General features: G+C 40.4%; 1 protein-coding gene across 1 annotated transcript; it reads left to right on the top strand.

Moving 5' to 3' along the window:
• The first annotated feature begins 5024 nt into the window (after positions 1-5024).
• On the top strand, positions 5025-19155 carry CNIH1 (cornichon family member 1). The gene is made up of 5 exons (XM_045900894.3): positions 5025-5239; positions 10343-10411; positions 14512-14624; positions 15850-15993; positions 18248-19155. Exons 1-5 carry the CDS (start codon positions 5159-5161, stop codon positions 18273-18275), a joined length of 435 nt encoding a protein of 144 aa, XP_045756850.1. The 5' UTR covers positions 5025-5158; the 3' UTR covers positions 18276-19155.
• The last annotated feature ends 1487 nt before the right edge of the window (positions 19156-20642 follow it).

Below are 20642 nucleotides of genomic sequence, written 5' to 3'. Positions count from 1 at the left end.
TAACTTCTAATACAACAACAACAACACGGGCAAATCTCAGAGACATGCTGAAAGAATCCAGATATGAGAATGCATACTGTATGATTTCAATGCTATGGTACTCTGGAAAAGACACATTTAATCTGTAATGACAGACTCAGTGATGGCTTTGGGCTGGGGATTAGGAAGGGGGACAGTGCAACTTTTTGGGGGTACTGTAAATGTTGAACACACTGATTACGGGTGGTTACCTGAGTGTATAATTTTGTCTAAGATCATAGTGCACTTAAAATGAGTACATTTTATTTTTTGTAAATCATACTTTAATAAAGTTGTTTTTAAAAATGAATGAATTATTGATGTATGCAGCAATGTGGAAGAATCTCAAAGAGAAAAGCGCCAAAACATGCTGAACCAAACAAGCAAACACAAAGAATGCATATGCTTCTATTTAGTGAAACTCAAGAACAGGTGAAACTAATCTATGGTATTGGAAAGCAGAACGGGTTGTTGCCTATGGCAGTGAGTCATGAGGGAATTACGTGGGGTGGTGGCAATGTTCTCTGTCTTGCATGGGGGTGGTTATTACATGGACTTACGTGTGTATCGAAGTCCTCATACTCTTAAAATCTGTGTTTTTCACCATCTTTAAATTTTACCTTTATGTGATTTTATGAAAAAAAAAAGACACATAAGAACAATAACAATAAAGACATTTTGCACACATGAAATTGTCGAGTGAGTCATTTCTGTACATTGATTCTTCTTGTAAATGGTTCTGTAACAGGTATTTCCAGGGCAAAGGGCAAGGTGGATGACACAGCCACCCGATACGGAGAAGCCACATCCTAATGGACAGTCCAATGCCCTCTACAGCATGCAGCTGTAACCCGATGTGTTAGAACTGTGTATAGTGAGGGGCGCCTGGGTGGCTCAGACGGTTAAGCGTCTGCCTTCGGCTCAGGTCATGATCCCAGGGTCCTGGGATCCAGCCCCACATCGGGCTTCCTGCTCCGCGGGGAGCCTGCTTCTCTCTCTCCCTCTGCCTGCCGCTCCCCCTGCTTGTGCTCTCTCTCTCACTATCTCTCTCTGTGTGTCAAATGAATAAATAAAATCTTAAAAAAAAAAGAAATGTGTATAGTGAACAAAAAAAAAACACCAATAGCCATCAGCTCTGCTCTATACGGAAAGCAATTGGGAGTCAGACCTCACTCTGGAGGGATAGGAGCTGCCTTTTCCCAAAACCTTGGGCTGAGAAGGGCTCCTCCTCTAAGCACATGGCATGGGGACCATGAACCCCGGACAAACCTCGAGTTCCGCCAACAAGAAAGAAGTTGGGTGGCTTTGGGGGCAACCAATACTACCTGCTACACCTCCCATTCTTCCCAGCTCCATAGCTATTCTTTCCAAGGCCCATGTCAATGTCCAGATCCAAGTGCCACACACAACCCCCAGGTGAAATGGCTTTTCCTTCAAATGTGCAAACCTCTTCTGGAAGATGGGGAACTGCTGGCCCACAATTTTCTGTGCTCAGGGTTCTATCCTCTTGGAAGTGCTTCATTACTCAAGGCCAGGGCTCAGATCCTCCCAAAGCGTCATGGGCACCATATGATCTATGTAACTAGGATTACAGATCACCTATTATTCCACATCTGTGGGAGAGCTCAACTTGGTTAAGTGCAAATTCATGATCGTCTAGGAGCTTTCCCTTTTATGTTACCACCATGTCTTTAAGTTTCCTACTTACCGCTCCCCATGGGGGTGTGTGTGCGGTTTATAAGTTTCCTTGGCCATAGAAAGAGGACTGTCTCCCTGGCATGGGCTGGATGGGGTGCTGAGCAGAGTGGCAAACATGACTACCCTTGGATGATGGATGTATGAAGATGGCCTGCTGCTTTCTGGCAGTTCTCAACAGACACAGTGAAAAAGAAAGCTAAGCTCAGGGGGGAGGCCAGGCTATTCCCTGGAGATTGGCATGGCTGAGCTTGTTAGTGTGGGGGCTTGGAGATATCTTGAGCTCACATTCTCTTAACCACTCAGCACCTCCCCTCCCCCCTTCCCACTACTGGCTTTCTTTATCTAGTCTAGGGGGCTGGAAATTTCTTTCAGGTGTGTATCTGAACTCTTTGGGTCCCATTCTAAGACTGCATGCTTTGTATTTCTAGGTTTTGTTTTCTAATTCTCCAGTGGCTGACCTGTGCCTAGCCTTTTGGGTTGGGGGCATGGGCAGTGTGGGTGGAGTGGGAGCAAACTGATGGAAAAGACAAGCTGAACAAAGGAAATCTGAGTGGGAGAAGGGGGGTGCAGGAGAGAGAGAGAGAAAGAGAACATAAGATTAATATTTCTTTGCAATATCATCCAGCCCCAGCCATATATACAAGTAGAAGTAGGAACTTAATTCAGTATGTACTACAAAATTACTCCCACGAGGTGAAAGGGTTGATGGAACTTCCAAAGAATACTGAGAATTGATTGAATGAGGATGGTATAGATTACTCGCTGCTTGTAAGGGTTCTCCAAAATGTCAAGTAAACCCATTATCTTCCTCACCAACTGCCTTGCCTATAGTTGGTTGATCTAATTAGCCCTTTGCCCTCATTAAAATGGGTGTATTCTTTAACTGATTACAGCGGTGTAATACTGTCTAAAGCAGTGCGAACAGTACTTTCCGCAATGATGGAAATGTTCTATATCTACATTGTTCACCACAGAAGCCACCAGCCACATGAGGCTATTGAGCGTTTGAAATATGGCTAGTATAGCTGAGGAACTGAATTTTTAGTTTTATTTAATTTTATCAATTTAAATTTATTTATTTATTTTAAAGATTTTATTTATTTATTTGACAGTGAGAGACACAGCGAGACAGGGAACACAAGCAAGGGGAGTGGGAGAGGGAGAAGCAGGCTCCCCGCGGAGCAAGGAGCCCGATGCAGGGCTCAATCCCAGGACCCTGGGATCATGACCTGAGCTGAAGGCAGACACTTAACGACTGAGCCATCCAGGTGCCCCTAATTTTATCAATTTAAATTTAAATAGCCATGTGACTACAGGTCTCCTCTACTAGACAATGCAGGTCTACAATTTACCTATGTGTTCTGGTAAAATACGAAAGGGCTTCATACTGCCCCAGCTTCTGAGCAAATCAGTATTCCACACGATATAGAATGGGTGCTCAATAAACCCTCATTGAAATACCTAAAATGCTACCCTTGAATGAAGTGGAGGGGCTTGGGTTTTATAATATAACAGCAGTTAAGGGTTAAGGGGGGTTGGAGCAGAAAAAATTTCTCTTGCCAAGTCTCTCCAACTCCTCAGGTGAAGTGCGGGATGTCCCTTCCAGAACCAAGGATGTGTTCTTGGGAGGCAATTCCATTTTGCATAGTAAGGTGCTAGACATAGTTACCAGGTAAGGGAAAGCTACATTTCAAGTGAATCAGGAGAGTAGCTTGTTGCTAAAAGGTAGGAGGACCTGGAGGTTCTTGGTGATGAACCATCACTTCCCAAAGTGTAGACGGAATTTATTTATAAGAACCAGGCTGCATCTCATGGTCTGGCTTAGACAATTCCCCGAAAACTTTTCCCTGACACCAGGAAACTGCATCTACCCCTCATTAGATGATGAACTCTCTTGGACAAATATTGCCCCAAATTGTATTTTGCTAAGCTTCTGTGGCCTGTAGGCCTTCCTTTCTCTAACCACTGCATCCAATCAATCAAGTCCTGCTGAGCTTATCTCTCAAATACTATCAAATCTGTTCATTCCTTTCTCTCCTGGTTTTTGTTGCTTTGGTCAGAGCCCAGCTTCTGCTGGGACGATTGCTGAGGGCTCCTTCCTGCTGCTCTTGCACTCCTCTATTCAGGATCATAGTGCACAGTTGGGCAGTTTGCACACTGCACACACAGCCTGCATTCCTATGCCCTAGTGTGGACTTCGTTTATCTGGAGAGAATACCTTTGTGATTTGCACACGGGTGCCATATAACCTTGGTGGTATAGACCTGCACTAAGACAGTAGCCACTAGCTACACGTGGCTACTTACATTTTAATTAATGAAAATAAGCAAAATTTAACGTTCAATTCCATAATCATACTAGCCACATTGAGAGTGCTCAATAGCCACATGTGGCTAGTGGCTACTGTTTTGAACAGTGCAGAAAAAGAAAATTTCCACTATTGCTACAAGTTTTGTTGGACAGCACTGGATAGACTCCACTTCTAAACCCCTCTCTATACAATTTGCTAAGGTGAATGATCTTTAATGCAAATCTAAATATGTCCCTCTCTTGCTTAAGTCCTTCAATGATTTCCACTTCCATCAGCAGCGATCAGTTAGCAGGTGGTGAATCAATTTTGTGGGTCACAACCAACATAAGAACAAAACCAAGCTTGTAAGATACTCTGTGATCTGAACCCCCGCTAACCCCGAACTCTCAAAACTGTTTTGTGCTAGGTTCCGTTAATTTAGAACTGCTGGTGATTTCACCTGAGACACTGAGCTTTTTTCTTCCTTCCTTCCTTCCCTCCTTCCTCCCTCCTTCCCTCCTTCCTTCCTTCCTTCCATCTCTGTGTCTTTGCTCAAGCTGAACCCTCTCTTAGGAGCTCTGGTTCTACCTTCTCTTTGCCTGGACTTCTACTCATCACATAACGCCTCAGTTTAAGAAACAGATACTCCAGGAATCCTGCTCTGAACGCTGCAGAACGGGATGGATGCCCTTCTCTGACCTTTCATCACGAGCCGCAGACTTCCGTTAACAGGGTTATAATACCGTAATGATTTATTTAAGTGTTCGTTTCCGGCACTATACTAAGTTTTTTCAGCGCAAGTACTATGTTTCTCATCTTCGTATCTCAAAGGGGAAGCACAGCGCCTGAAATATACTAGGCACTCATTCAATAACTATTTGTTCAAAAAACGAACGAGGGAAGGAAAGAAAACTAAGTCAATCTGCGGCGCGGACAATATAGGCGCGTCGTAGGCTTCAGCCTTCAGAGGGCGCCGGCGCATCTCGGCTGGTGCGCAGGCGCGCAGAGAGGGCGGGCGCCGCGGCGGCGGCGGCTGCAGCGGCGGCGGCGGTCGTGGCTGAGGCCGGGGGAAGTGAATGGTTTTACCCAGAGGGCCCTGCGCCGCCTTTCTCCGCTGGCACCGGCGCCGCTGCCTGCTCCTCCTTCCCGGCCATGGCGTTCACGTTCGCGGCCTTCTGCTACATGCTGGCGCTGCTGCTCACCGCCGCGCTCATCTTCTTCGCCATCTGGCACGTGAGTAGCCGGGGCCGGGGGAAGAAGGGCGAGGAGGCGGCGCAGCTTCTTCTCGCCCCGCGTCTGCGGTCCGGGCGGCGACGGCCCCCGGAGGTCCGCGCGCCGGGGGATGGGGCCGAAGCGGGGCAGGCCGCGCGGCGAGCGCTCTGAGAGCCCTCCGTCTGCGGGCCGGGGGCTGCAGGTCCAGGCTGCGGTGGCCCGATGGATGCGCCCGCTGTGTCCCCTCGCAGGCCGCGCGCGCCGCTACTCCTCCCTGGATGGGTGGGGCGGCCGCGGTCCTGTGGGGCCCTGCGGGACAGCGCTTCGCTGGCGTGGATCTTGGCCGGCCCGGGGCTCGGCATCCCCGCATCCCTGCATCCCCGGGGAGGATGTCAAGGGCGCACGGAGGCATGCTGCGTGCTTAGCGGCAATGAAGTTTACCGAATTACTATTATTTAATCACATTGTCTTTCTTTTCGGGTTTCCGCGGGAGTATGGCCCAAATGAGATCGTATAGCCTACTTTAGATGAATTTCCAGCTCTATTTTCAGCACTTTTGGGCGCTCTTCGAGTAGAATGCCCCCCCTTTTTTTCAGATTGTTTCCTTGTGAACTTTGATGCAGATTGGAGTGATCACTTTGTTGACTGCATCTCCGAACTTTTCCCCTAAATCATACTTTGACCGCCAGAGTTTCTCAAGAGACACTCTTCCTAGCCACCTCTGTATTCAGGGTAGCTGGATTTAATGGAGGTAGTTTTAATTTGACTTCGAAAATGCTCACAAATCTTAAACTTCCCTAGGGCAGTTTTTCTTTCTTTTTTTCTTTTACTCACATCTTGCTGCAGGATAGAAGCACATCCTTACTGGCTACTGTAAGGAACAAGTAAGTTCCTCATGACAGTTCTACAACAGATTTTTAAGGATTCTTGTTTCTCTAGCACAAAATAAGCAGCCTTCTGAAGTCAGCATTCATTAAAAATGTATCTTATATTTGCTTCTGCCCTCCTCATATTCTTCTAGTGCCTTCTGGAATATCAGTCCTCTTTTGAATGATTGGACATGTTCATTCATGTAAATTTTAAGTCAGGTTTCATCATGCCAATAACAAGGATTTCTTATGGAGCATAGCCTGGCAGAGTGATTTAAATGGCAGCAGTGTCTTGTGTTAAAAAAAAAAAAATCTCATAAGTAGAATACCACAAATTATTCTCTTTTGATAAGGAGTGTGATGATGTTCATAATTATTTTAGAACCTAACTGCTCTATAGTGGGGAATGCTTAGGTAGGCTGTTCAGTAACTGCTCTCTCAAAATACTTGTCAGTAAGAACCAATAAATTAAGAGCACTTTAGGCTCTTTGGTGGAAGAACAATAAATAAAGATAATCTGGAATGCAAACTAGCTCCACATTTCAGTGGTGGAAGTGAAATGTGTGGCTCCCTTCCATTTGTAGAAAACAGATTTAAGTCACTTCCTGCTTGATGGGTAGTTTTTGTTTTTTGAAATGATGAGGATTCTAAGAAAGAAAGCTGTGGAGGGCCTTGTTTACATTTTGAACCAGGTTGTTTGGCTTAAGGAAAATCTGAACTGCATTAAAAATAAAAATGGGTAATTTGGGGCGCCTGGGTGGCTCCGTTGGTGAAGCGTATGCCTTCTGCTCAGGTCATGATCCCAGGGTTCTGGGATCCAGTCCGGAATGGGGCTCCCTGCCCAGGGGGGAGTCTGCTTCTCCCTCTGCCCCTTACTCTGCTTATTCTCTCTCTCTCCCTCCCTCTCAAATAAATAAATAAAATCTTAAAAAAAATAAAAAAATGGGTAACTTAGTTTCAGCGTTGAAATGAGAATGTATTGGGTGAAGTAGGTAATTTTAAGTCCTATTATAGAATTTTTAAAAATTCATTTGTACTCCACAGATTAGTGGCGAGCTTTTATCCTTGGGGATTTATTCGTAGTTCAGAGGATTATGCATCCTTTGGGAACAAATTGAAAATTCTAAAGTATATAATTTTAATTTTTCTATTAACCACATAACCTTCAGTTTATTTTCTTAGGTAGTTTAAGTATCAGAAGATTCACTTGGAAATTTGAAGTAGAAATTCAAAGAATCCTGTTTACATTAATCGTTTTATGGAGGATATTTTTTGTGCTGTTGGTTACATCTGTCAGTTTAGTACTAATTCATGTGATTGATACTCTGTGGAGAGTAGAGATGGGAGCATAGGTTTGTTTGAACAGAAGTCATTCCCTAAAGCCATGCGTCAAATTTGAATGTATCCTGAATTGCATAGTTTGATACCTTTAGGGATATATCTGTTTTGTTTTTGCACTCTGTTGGAAATTTTGTGAACGTCTTTGTCTAGACGCACAGTCACAAAAGATACAAAAGCCAGTAGGTTAATCTTTTCAGAAGAGTTTGAAAACTCCAGCTTATAACATTTCAAACAGAAGCTCATGCAGTAACATACTCATTAAAAGATCCCTTGAAATCACCTGAAGAAAATGTCCAGTCAAAAGAGTTAGTTTTAAAACATAAGTTTTATACTCGCTATTAAATTGGATCTTGTTATAGGCAAGTAATTTAATTTGCAACGACAGTCCTTATTTTGAACTTTATTACTAAGATGCATTGGGGATATATCACACAGCAAATGTCAGGTATTTGATTAATAATATCCATTAAGTAATCAGAAATTAGTATCTTCTAGTTGTATGTTTATATTTTTAACTTTTTTTTTTTTTTTTAAAGATTTTATTTACTTATTTGACAGAGAAATACACCGAGAGAGGGAACACAAGCAGGGGGAGTGGGAGAGGGAGAAGCAGGCTTCCCGCTGAGCAGGGAGCCTGATGCGGCTCGTTCCCAGGATCCTGGGATCATGACCTGAGCCGAAGGCAGATGCTTAACCAACTGAGCCACCCAGGCGCCCTATTTTTAACATTTTTAACATTTATATGTGTTAGGTTTCATTAGCAAAGGCAATGCCTATTGGTGAGTTCTGTATTCTTTTTAAGCTAGGCTTTCATTCACTAAATATTGATTGAACATTTAAGTATGAGCCAGGGACATAGCAGTGAGCACAGCAAAAATCTTTGCTGTCATGGAGTTTACATCTTAATGTCGAATGATTTTCTTCTATTCCTGTTTTAGTTAGAATTTTTATTTGGTCTGGTTGGTTGATTTTGTAGAATTCTAGAAATTAAAAAAAAAGAACAACCCATCTTTTTATGAAGTGAGGAACTTTAACAGGGAAATAAACCAGCATAGTAAAAGCTAGAAAGATAGAACTCCACTGATTACTGGTAATATTTTTTTTTTTTAAGATTTTATTTATTTATTTGATAGAGTGAGAGAGCACAAGCAGGGGGAACAGTAGAGGGAGAGGGAGAAGCAGGTTCCCCGCCAAGCAGAGAGCCCGATGCGGGGCTCGATCCCAGGACCCTGGGATCATGACCTGAGCTGAAGGCAGACGCTTAACCATCTGAGCCACCCAGGTGCCCCGATTACCGGTAATACTGAGTAACACGGTCTCACATACAAAGATACTACTCCTAACCCACCAGAGGAAAGGCACATTGAGTTCTCTTATCTCCTGGATGACCAGTGACAGCAACTAAAATAACTCTCCTATAAACTTGGTGCCTTTGGCTTCTTATTTTGACATCTGACTTAATACCACAGAATGGGGTATTGCCCTTGTTTTGATTTTTAGTACATTTTGACTTTGAAGTTCTGTGTTAAGTGACCCTAAGTGTTACAGCCACATTTCTCCAGAGTGTAGACAGAAACATTCTTGTCATATATTTCCTAAGTGGATGAGATCTTTCTCCCCTTACCACATTTATAACTGTTTGACTCCTCATACCGTGAGAAGCTGGTCTTACCTGGGTTACCCTTCTTCAGTTTTGTTTGGTGACCTCATGAAACCACCCACAAGTGTAGGGCTATGCATAGGACACAAAAGGAGGTTAGACTGATCACTTTTATCGGGGCCTTGAACAGGGCTGCTCTTGCTTACCTGATGCCTTTAGGTGCATTAGATCAAGATGCCTCGGGCGCCTGGGTGGCTCAGTTGGTTAAGCGACTGCCTTCGGCTCAGGTCATGATCCTGGAGTCCCGGGATCGAGTCCTGCATCGGGCTCCCTGCTTAGCGGGGAGTCTGCTTCTCCCTCTGACCCTCCTCCCTCTCATGCTCTCTGTCTCTCATTCTCTCTCTCGCAAAAAAAAAAAAAAAAAAAAAAAAAAAAGAACAAGATGCCTCTTGGGGCAGAAGAATCAGAAAAATCCTCCCTCCTACACAGATGCGGCCCCTCAGTGCAGAGCCTGGTGTAGAGTCCATGGCAGGGTGCTTGGCAGCAGGAGCACAGCCTGGCTTTGAGCTTCCACCTTGGCCTTTTGTCCCACGCAGGAAGGGTGCTACTCTATGTGGAGGTCCTGGCCGTGAAATTTAATAGTCATTTGGTGTTCCTCTATGCTGAGGCCATTTCTTGTATTTCCCTATTGAAGCAGGACTTTGAAATGTATGTGTTTGGGCACAATGGGAACAAACTGAAGTGCATGAGTCCATCTCTATTGTCCCACTGAATCGTGTGCCAGGGGCAGGGCATGCACAGATGATTAAAAATACCTCACCGTGAGGGGCACACAAACCTGTACACAGATACCCCAGTGTGAGAAATGCCCTGTTGGTAGCACTGTAAAGCCCTGTGCTCTGTGGCTACTAGACAGGTAGGCAATCATTTCTGCCCCAGGCAGTCAGGGAAACCTACAGAGAGGAGTTGACGTAGGAAGAGGGTTTTTAGGGTGAAAAGTTTTGATAGATAGAAAAGATCATTTCAAGAAGAGAAAATGGCTTGAACAGAGGCACTGAAAAATTGAAAACTGAAGATATTTATCACAGTGATACCAGCTCATTTAAATGACATTAGTATAAACATGTTCTCAGTTCTTTAAATCTGATTCTGGTGATTTATTAGTACATAGTGAATTTACTATAAATGGGTACATGCAGTATTGGTATACTTTTGCTTTTGTTTTATTAGCTTTATTCAATTGTCATTTGATGATGGGGCAGGTTTGTTGCTGCTTTTTATTAAAGGTCCTAACTGATTTTAATTTTATTTTAGATTATAGCATTTGATGAACTGAAGACTGATTACAAGAATCCTATAGACCAGTGTAATACCCTGAATCCTGTAAGTTATAATATAGGATTTTTCTTTAGATTTTTAAACTTTTTGCTTTTAACTTATTTTGAAAATGGCCAATATTCTCAGTAGCATGATATATTTGTATTTTTGAAGTAGGCAGAATTTACAAAAATATTCTTTTTCCTGCTTGACTATTCTGACTATTATTAATCTGCCAGTGATCTTGTCAGCTGTCATACTAACATTCTTCCAATCTGCTTTTTACATTGTCGGCCAAAGACAGTTGAAAAGGTCAAAAAGATTAAAAGAGTCAAAATTGCATTAAAGGTGTGTACTGCTTTTTAGTTTAATGTTTTAATGCTACATTCATTTCATGGGGAGGGTTAGGGCATTTGTATTTGTAAAATGTTCTGTTCGGTGTCCTCGTTCATGTGCCTGTTGAGGTTTATGATTTCATGAAATTTCGCATTTTATGCAAATGTTTGCTTGCTGGCCCAGTCAAGTAGGGAAAGCTGTTAAATGCTTATGCATTTTTAAAAATGTTAGAGCCATAGGCGCTTCTATATTAAATTATTTGGAGCAGTGTTTGAAAGTTAGTTAACATAAAATGACTTTAATAGATGGTAAGAAGGTTCTTCTGTTGTGACTTATTGGGAGGTAGTCTGGAAGTGGAGTCTTCAGTACCATGTCTGCTTTTATCTTTGGTTATGTCTATTCTGGAATTAATTATTCACTCTTTCAGCTGATGTTTATTCAGAACCTTCTCGATGATAGCTCTTTCCTTAGGTTCTGGAATCTTGCACTGGTGCAGACCTTTGGACTCACGCTGCCAGAATTTTGTGGATAACAATTTGTATACAAATGTCTACATAGTTATTTCTAATATAATAAATTTCTAAGACAGACTTGTCTTACACTAAGTTCTGAGCTCGGATGGATTTAGTTATAATGTGGCTCCATTGTGCTTAGGGGATTTCACCCTTAAACAATGATTGGAATGGACTGGTTTTTATAAGAGATGCATTATAGAAGTTTCTGGACTTTTTTGAGGAGAAGGGAGTGTGGCATGTGTTTCATATTAGAACCGGAAGGGTTGCAGATAAATGAAGTAAAAAATATATATATATTTAGTTTACTCATTTAGGAAGATTCTCCTTTCGTCTGTAGGTTTGATTTTGCCTAATTGGTCAGAAGCTGAAAGGTTTGTAAGAAAGCAGTGGGTATGTCTCCAAACAATACAATACAATAATTCATCTTTAAAAATTACTTAAGATGAGAACTTGTGTAGGCTTTAGTTGTGTAAAACTGTAAGGCACTAGCACGCCAGAGGGATTTTATTTGGAAAAGGGTCTATAAAGCGCGTTTGCTACTTTATCATTGTTTCCTCGATAAATATGAGCGATGGGATAGATTTCTAGTTTGTCTTCAAAGAACTGCTACAGTGAGACTTGATGTAGGTACAATTAAAAGTATTAACTTACTAGCTGTTTCTCTGCTCTTACGAAACAAAATAGGTGACGAATCTGCTTTCTTGTTGGAAAGTAATACTGTTGATTGTAAAATATCTTAACCTACCGTTGAAACTAATTGTTACCAAGAGATTAAGAAACCGAAATTTCTTTTTTTGACAGTTGTTCATTAATAGTACTCTATCTTCTTTGGCTTTTCATTACTTCAAATAACCAAATGAGGATGAGGATGATAAGAGCTGAAATCAGATGAGGGCTTTTCTGGGCACCAGGCTCTGTGCTAAGCATCTTTACTTGGGCTTTTTCATTCAGTGCTCATGACCTGCCTAAAGGGTAGGTATATTGATATTCTCATGAATAGGAGAATAGGCTGAGGCTTAGCAAGGTTGAAGCACTTTACCAACAAGGTCACATAGCTAAGGTAGAACCAGCATTTGAACCCAGACAGCTGGATTTTTACACTCAAGCTTTGGTATTTCCCTAATTTACCGTAAATTTAAGAGGGACTAATTTCATTTTTACATTTAATGTGTGATTTCTGACTCTTCTTCATGGAAGGAAATTCTCACTTAAAAAAGACATGTGCTTGGGACCTCCTAATGCTGCATAGATTGGAAGGAAGTTTTATATCAGCACATGTTGCGTTTGGATAGGGTGCCGATAATTGGCTTACTAGCAGTGCATCTGACAGTTTTCCCTATTTAAAATTTGTTTTGACAATTCTGCCAAAGTATGGGGGAAGACAAATATTATTTTTTAAAATGTGAACCTTAACTAGAGAATATTACGATTTGCATGTTAAGTACTATCATTTCAGCCATATTTGCATGAGGAATTTTTTTGGCTACTAGCTTTTGTGTAAACATTGGTTCCTAAATGGAATTAATTTTTGTGCCACTTACGGGGAAATTTCACCATTAAACAATGATTGGAATGGACTGGTTTTTATAAGAGATGCATTATAAAAGTTTCTGGACTTTTTTGAGGAGAAGGGAGTGTGGCATGTGTTTCATATTAGAACCGGAAGGGTTGCAGATTATCTGTAGTCTCACTCTTACTAAAGCATATTGTTTAAGAACAGTAGGTATTGTGCTTTCAAAGTCATTTTCTCCCCATATCTCAGTCTGGAAGTGTAGGATGAAAACGTGGATGATGATTTATATTGTTAGATATCACTTTGCTTTAGAGAGCTGAAATAGACTTACACTGTAAGGAAAAATCCTGTAATTTAAACTAGCATTATAAACAGCTCTAGTGGAACTCCTAATACAATATCTATTTTTCTTGGTTTGTCCTGGTTGCAGTCCTTGTGTTTCAAGGACTTCCTGTGGACATTTTCTTGTTTTCTTGCAGATGTTTGATTTTGATCTTAATTAAATGGTGTGGCTTAATGGTTCGTGCTATTTACAAGTTTATATACATATGCAGAGTTTATCTTTTGTTATTTATTATATTGCTTAAGTTTGTAGAAGATACTGGTTAGTCATGTAGATTAGTTGGTTTTACTGGGATTTCATTTAAAATATTCATTAAAAAAACTTTGCTTTACAGCTTTGAAATGGAAAAAGTGATTTGGGAGTATTAGAAAGTGGGCTTGAATATGTAGTACAATTGTTATTTCTACAGCAATGGTTTTCTCTCAGGAGTGATCTGATGATACTGAGGATTCATATAATTTTACTTTGATCTGATGCAGACATTTGAGAAGCTGGCTTTGCATCTGTGACTTGTAGGAAGTTATTTAGCTGAAACTTGCAATGAAAAGTTTGGGACTTTCATTTAACAGTCATTAGGCTGAAGTCTTTAGGATGAAAAAGATAATTAAAGCATGAACTCTTGGTCATCTTATAAAAAGCATTTTGCTTCAAATAATTTTTCTCATTTAGTACCACCTACAGTCAAAAAAATCATTTTGTTTTTGAGTTCTGAGCTTCTCCTGGTCTGCTGTGTCTGTGTAGTTCATTGGAAAGCAGGCTTAAAGAAACAGGAAGGCCATGTAAGAATCAGAGCTCAGGAACCACGAAAATTCCAATTTTATGGTTCAGAACTGTCTTTTCCCTCCTACATTGCAGAATGCACATCGTTTGCATCTGTGTTCTTTCCCCCCTGACTGTGCTGAGATTATTGGCTTTTGGCTTTCCATTGAAAAATTACTTTTGTGGTAATGTGATGTGTGTTTGCTAAATATTGTTTATATAGCATTCCCAGTTTCTGTTAAAAGCTTTAAAACACTAATGTGTGAAGTTTCTAAACGGGAGTTTTGTTTTTGTGGATTTTTTTTATATCATGTTGCATGTGATCAGATACCTTATTTTTGTATTTTTATCATTACTGAATGGTGGAAAGAAAAAGTATTCCAAGCGATCAGCAAATAACTGAACCGTCTGGGTGGTAACTTTATATATTTTAACCTGTTACTGTAAGAATTTGAGTTTTAAATTTTAAGTTCTATTTATTCTTTTAGAGCAAGCTATATCATCTGGTCAGTTTGCTTGTAATTCTGCTTTTGGTAAAAAGTTAAATACGGAAACAGACCTCAGTAGCATCGTTTGTGCCCAATTCTAAGAAAACAGTAACTTTTTTTCATTATGGAAACTTGGTTGCCACCTGCTTTCCAAATTAGCATTTGACTTACTGCCAAGGCATTTTGCTAACTGACTTGTATCTTTCTTCCAGCTTGTACTTCCAGAGTACCTCATCCATGCTTTCTTCTGTGTCATGTTTCTTTGTGCAGCCGAGTGGCTTACACTGGGTCTCAATATGCCCCTCTTGGCATATCATATTTGGAGGTAATATTTAGATATATTTCTAATACTTTTCCTAATTATATTTTAATTATACTATGGTTGATACAGTTATCTTGCATGCTAGTCACCTAAATGAAAACTGAAAATTGGTTGGCATGTATTTTAAAAATCAAGTAGATGAACAAATCACTGCTTCCGTACCTTTTAGGGCGCTTACTTTGTTACTCTTTAAAAGTGTTTTTCAAAAAGTGAGGTTTAATTTACATACAATAATGTGCGTAAGTCTGAAGCCCCATCCCTGTCAGTTACCCCTGCACCTCCCTGGGACAGCAGTGACCTCTGTCAACTTGGATTAGTTTTGCCCATGTTTGAACTTCACATAAATCAAAATGTACAGTGTATCTAACTTCTTTCTCCATGTTTATTTTATGATTTTAAATTTGGTTGTTTATAAAATATATTCATATTTCATAACTTTTAAAAGTTATGTCTGATCTATATAATAGAGTTAGAGGTGTTTTTTTTTTTTTAAATAGGAATGTTAAAATCCTCATTGCTCTTTTTTTTTTTTTTTAAAGATTTTATTTATTTATTTGACAGAGAGAGAGACAGCTAGAGAGGGAACACAAGCAGGGGGAGTGGGAGAGGGAGAAGCAGGCTTCCCGCGGAGCAGGGAGCCTATGAGGAGCTCAATCCCAGGACCATGGGATCCTGACCTGAGCTGAAGGCAGACACTTAACAACTGAGCCACCCAGGCGCCCCTCCTCACTGCTCTTGATTTTAGGAAATATACTTAAGTGTTTAGGTGTCAAGTGGTATGACATCTGTAACTGAGTCTGAATTGTTTTGTAAAAAATGCGTGTTTGGAGCTAAAACAAAAAAGAGAAGGGTAAAGCTGTGTGGTTAATGTGAGCATTTGGAATATTTTGGTGAAGTGTTCTTGCACCCTTCCGTAAGCCTAAAATTATGTTAAAAAGTTAAAAGAAAATCGTACTTCCTTTTTACAGTTATTTTTCTTTTTCTTGTATTTATGAAGTTGTTGGGGAGACCAGATAGGACTTGTTTAACTGTCCTGGTCTCATATAGGAGCTCTTGTTTTGAAATTAAGATGATAAGAGGAAAGAACTCCACCCTAGAACTAAAATCACGCTTCCCTGTGTGGACCACCTCTCATTGCAACAAATGTTACTTGGGAAGAAAACCCCTCCTTCCTGTCTCAAAGGTTGTCTTCCTTTTTGGAGTGGCTAATCGACTGTGTTTATTACAGGTATATGAGTAGACCAGTGATGAGTGGACCAGGACTCTATGACCCTACGACCATCATGAATGCAGACATTTTAGCGTATTGTCAGAAAGAAGGCTGGTGCAAATTAGCTTTTTATCTTCTAGCATTTTTTTACTACCTATACGGGTAAGTTTAAAAAATCAAATGAATATGTGGTTTCATTTTCCTTCTGAAGAAGTTTGTAGGCATTATGGTCTTAACACCTTAAAGTCCACTTGAAGAATAACTCAGTGTCTCGAATGGTGGTGACCGGTGACGGCGCTGTGCACGCGGCAAACGCTCGCACACTGAACAGGAATAAACTGGCACTTGTCAGAGGCAGCCGGCTGCTGTGCAGTCGGCGGCAGAAGGTTTGGGCAGGGGTGCTGCTTCCTAAGCTTTCGGACACAGTGCGTCAGTGAAGGATAATCCTCATTCTCCATGGCAAAGTGATGGCCTTGAGAGGATTGCAAAAAAGTGTGAGTTTGCAAAAAACCGTTTGCTTGGCTTCACTGTCTGTCTTGAGATGGTGTTTAATTTTTTGTCATTTTTGACAAACTGTATGCTCTACCCTTTATTCTCTGGCTTGCTTGACCTGAATGGAATGAATGAAAGAAACAGATCTGTCCTATATGATGGTGCAGTTATCGATTCTTCTGCCTTTGTACCCTGATGGACTCCTATCATTCCTCCAGGTCAGGGTTTCTCAACCTCAGCACTGTTGACATTTTGGGCTGGATAAATCTTTGTTGTGGGGGCTCGCCTGTGCATTGTGGGATGTGGAGCAGTGTCCCTGGCCTCCACCCAGTAGACACCAGCAGCACCTCCTCTCCCCCAGTCACCAAAACTAAAAATGTCTTTGGATGGTGCTGAATGCCCCCTGTGGAGCAAAAACCAGCCCTGGTTGAGAACCACCACCCTAGGTGTCCTGTAGATTCTCATTAAAATGAGAAAAGGACCCTCGCAAGTGTGGAATTATATTTCTTTAAGCTACATAAATACACTTTCTCATCTTTTGTTGACATATATTCAACCAGAGAAGACATCCCACCTGATTTTCAAACAATGAAGAAGATTGGCTGTATAAGATGGAATTGTGATCATTCAGCTTCTTTCTATTCCCCTCTCCTTTTTGTTACTTGAAAACTTGCTAAGTATTAGATGGTAGGTTTATATTCTTATTTCTCTTTGTATCATATAAGTTTCTATTATGGAAGACGATGAAGTGCTAGACCGAAATTTATGAAAAAGGTATGTTTATGCTTTTAGAGGTTATAATTGTGAAAATGAGTATCCTTTAGTGCATTTACAGGTGCTCATTTATGAAACAGAAATAATGAATAAGTCCTGAAAAGTGAAATGCCAGGTGTCATTTTCATTTCCTGCTAACTTTCATTTTTTCAGTTTCTTTAACAAATGTCTGGAACAGTGCTGGCATATAGCAGGCACTTCAGATGTATTTGTGGAGGGGCGCCTGGGGGGCTCAGTCGGTTACGTGGCTGACTCTTGATCTCAGCTCAGGTCTCGATCTCAGGGTCATGAGTTCAAGCCCCACATTGGGCTCCATGCTAGTGTGGAGCCTACTTAATTTAAAAAAAAAAAAAAAAGACATACTTGTTGAAAGAAAGACATGAATCATTGAATAAATGATAAAATTGGAGATGTAAAGTTGTGGGAAAATGTTCACCAGGAGATGGTGGCACTAGGTCATTTCATTTCTGCTTTGAATTGTTTATTGAGTTTGCACAACCCTTTGTTTTGTATTTCCATTTAGAGATCTGTGCTTTTGAACCATGCCTTTCCCACATCACTCTGGTAGAATTGCCCTGAATTAAATGGTTATTGTTTTTATTTTGCTCATTTGTGCCCTTTTTCAACCCGTTGCAGTTGTCTAGAGCCTTTTTCTATTGGGGAAGTTTCTTAATTGACCATTCCCATCTGTAAAATGGGGATAATAATGGTACCCACCTCCTAGGACTGCTTGGAGGATTCAGCGAGGTCATATACATAGAAGATCTAGTGGAGGGCCTGGCATGAAGTGAGCCCTCCGGAGATGCTCGCTGCTATTATTAGACAACTCCAGGACAGTGCACTGTTTGGATTGCTTCTCTAAGCTCTGATCCCTTATTAAGCTTTCAGCTGTGCTGTTCTACTTGTTAAAATTGGAAAAGAAATAGGGAATAACCACAGCACATGCACTGAGCCAAGCAAGTCCTACCTTAGGCAGAAGTCCATAAATGCAAATTGAGATCGTACCGTGAACTGGTCATTGGTCTTTTCATTCTCTGTGGTGGCATGATACCATAAACCAGTTTGCTATGTAAAGCAGTCTCAACTTTTTGGTGCATTTAGTTTTTATAGTTAGGAATGTTTGAATTAATAGGCTTTTTCTTCTTTTCAGCATGATCTATGTTTTGGTGAGCTCTTAGAACAACACACAGAAGAATTGGTCCAAAGTGCATGCAAAAAGCCACCAAATGGAGGGATTCTATCCAGCAAGATCCTGTTTCCAAGAGTAGCCTATGGAATCTGATCAGTTACTTTAAAAAATGACTCCTTATTTTTTAAATGTTTCCACATTTTTTGCTTGTGGAAAGACTGTTTTCATATGTTATACTTGGATAAAGAATTTAAATGGAATTACGTATAAATTAATATAAAATGATTACCTCTGGTGTTGACAGGTTTGAACTTGCACTCCTTAAGGAACAGCCATAATCCCTTGAATGATTGCATTAATTATTGACTATCCTTAGTCCATTGGAAGCTTTTGTTATATATAGGAACTTGTAGGGCTCATTTTGGTTTTATTGAAATGCCATCTAATTATAAATTAGCTGTAGATATCAGGTGCTTCTGATGAACTGAAAATATATATCTGACTTGTGGGAAACTTCATGGGTTTCCTCATTTATCATGTGTGTGATTATATATGGACAAAATAAGAAGAGTGGGATTTTTTTCCCTCCAACTTGAATATTATCCCTGTATATTGCATGAATGAGAGACTTCCCATATTTCCATCAGAGTAATATACTTGCTTTAATTCTTAAGCATAAGTGAACATGATATAAAAATATATGCTGATTTACTTGTGAAGAATGCATTTAAAGCTATTTTAAATGTGTTTTAATTTGTAAGGTATCACTTATAAAGAAACTGGTTATTATACTTAACTGTTCTAATCTGGTGGTAAAGGTATTCTTAAGAATTTGCAAGTACTTTAGATTTTCAAAACTGAATGAGAGAGAACATTGTATAACCGTCCTGCTGTTCCTTTAGTGCAATACAATAAAACTCTGAAATTAACTTATTTTCAGTGCATTGTTTTAAAGACTACAAATAGCTATTTCTTACACTTGCTTAATACATAATGAAGACATATTACTGTCAATTTCAAAAAAAAAATAGTAGAGTATGACATTGTATGTGTGCGTGTTTGTAGTTGTTTTTTTTTTTTTTTTTAAATACCATGTCTGCATCTAAAAAGGAATATTTTTAAATGGCTAAGCACATTACCCTCTGTTGTCACTTGACAGGATTCATAAACATCGATGGCACAGCATCATCATTTCTCTTAACCAATTTAAAAAATTATTGTGGCATTTAAAATGTTAAAAAAAATTGTTTTTCCTTTTTGAAACAGCAGGTTTCAAGGAAAAATGACTTGTTAAATTTGAGTTTTTGCTGCTGCTTGTAAGGTAGGTAAATTATGGCTTGCATGTTTTGGGAAGAATTCTTGTGCTTTATTTGGAATGAAGTAGTTAAGGCAATTGAAAATAGTGTAAGTGATTCAGAAGTTTCTTAAAAGATCAAAGAAAGAAAACCAATACCTAGGAATTCCACATAATGCTCAAGGGAGTTTATGGATGAGTTTGTGGAGCTCCTGCTCTAAGAGCTCCTTGAATTAGATGCTGTTGAATTCTCGGCTAGTGAGAAAATGCCTCCCCACCTTTGGGAGAGTAGCTGTTAACATCTTGGGATTGAGTAACAGGGTGAGTGTGCTGAAGAAGAGGATGTAGAACCAGAAGAGTGAGGAGAGCCAGACCATTTCATGAGAGAAGCTTTAAAGACCTTACATTTTATGGTCTGGAGGACACCTCGAGGGATCTGTCTGTTGGGTCAGTTCATGCAGAAAATTATTTATTGACCAGTTGCTAGGCACTGAAGATTCGTGCTCAGAGTTTGAGCAGCCATTCAGTTTCTAATCCACCTAATAATGTCAGCACCCACTCCTCATTTTTCTTTCTGGTTCACAAGTACTTTTGATCATCACAGACCTTGCCAAGTCCAGATAGGTTTCTTGGGCTGTTCCTTTAGCATTCCTGTCAAAGTATTTTCACAAGCCTTTGCTGTCTCTTAGCAAGCACTACTTTCTTTTATAAGTTTTAACACATCTTCTTTTAATAATGTATTCCAGAATATTCTCAAAATTCTGCAGGGTTTACCGGCTGCAATTTGTGGAAGCCACCTTCTTATGCTTCAGAAATTAAATATGTAGTCCTTAGCTGATTCCTCGAAGGTGACTGACTGACTGCCAGTGAGCTTTACCCATCTCAGTGGTAGGTTGTTGGTTCCCAGGCATGAAAGCGATTAAAAGATTGAGTACCTGGAAGCTCTCACAATATCTACCCATCTTTACCTTTTCTGGTATTTTAGGAACTTAAATCACTTGCTAGGAGAAAGCAGAAACAAGGTACTTGCATTAGGCAGTATCCTACTGGCTCTTTTCCTTGCTCAGAATCTAATTTGTGGCCCCCGTTTATCTGGTTTGGGCAGCCCTCGCGTTCTGTTAT

The sequence above is a fragment of the Mirounga angustirostris genome, unplaced genomic scaffold (assembly GCF_029215605.1).
Source record: "Mirounga angustirostris isolate CCGP_5_RB_7025 unplaced genomic scaffold, mMirAng1.0.hap1 SCAF_9, whole genome shotgun sequence".
Lineage (NCBI taxonomy): Eukaryota > Metazoa > Chordata > Mammalia > Carnivora > Phocidae > Mirounga > Mirounga angustirostris.
This window is presented reverse-complemented; position numbering and strand designations above follow the sequence as displayed.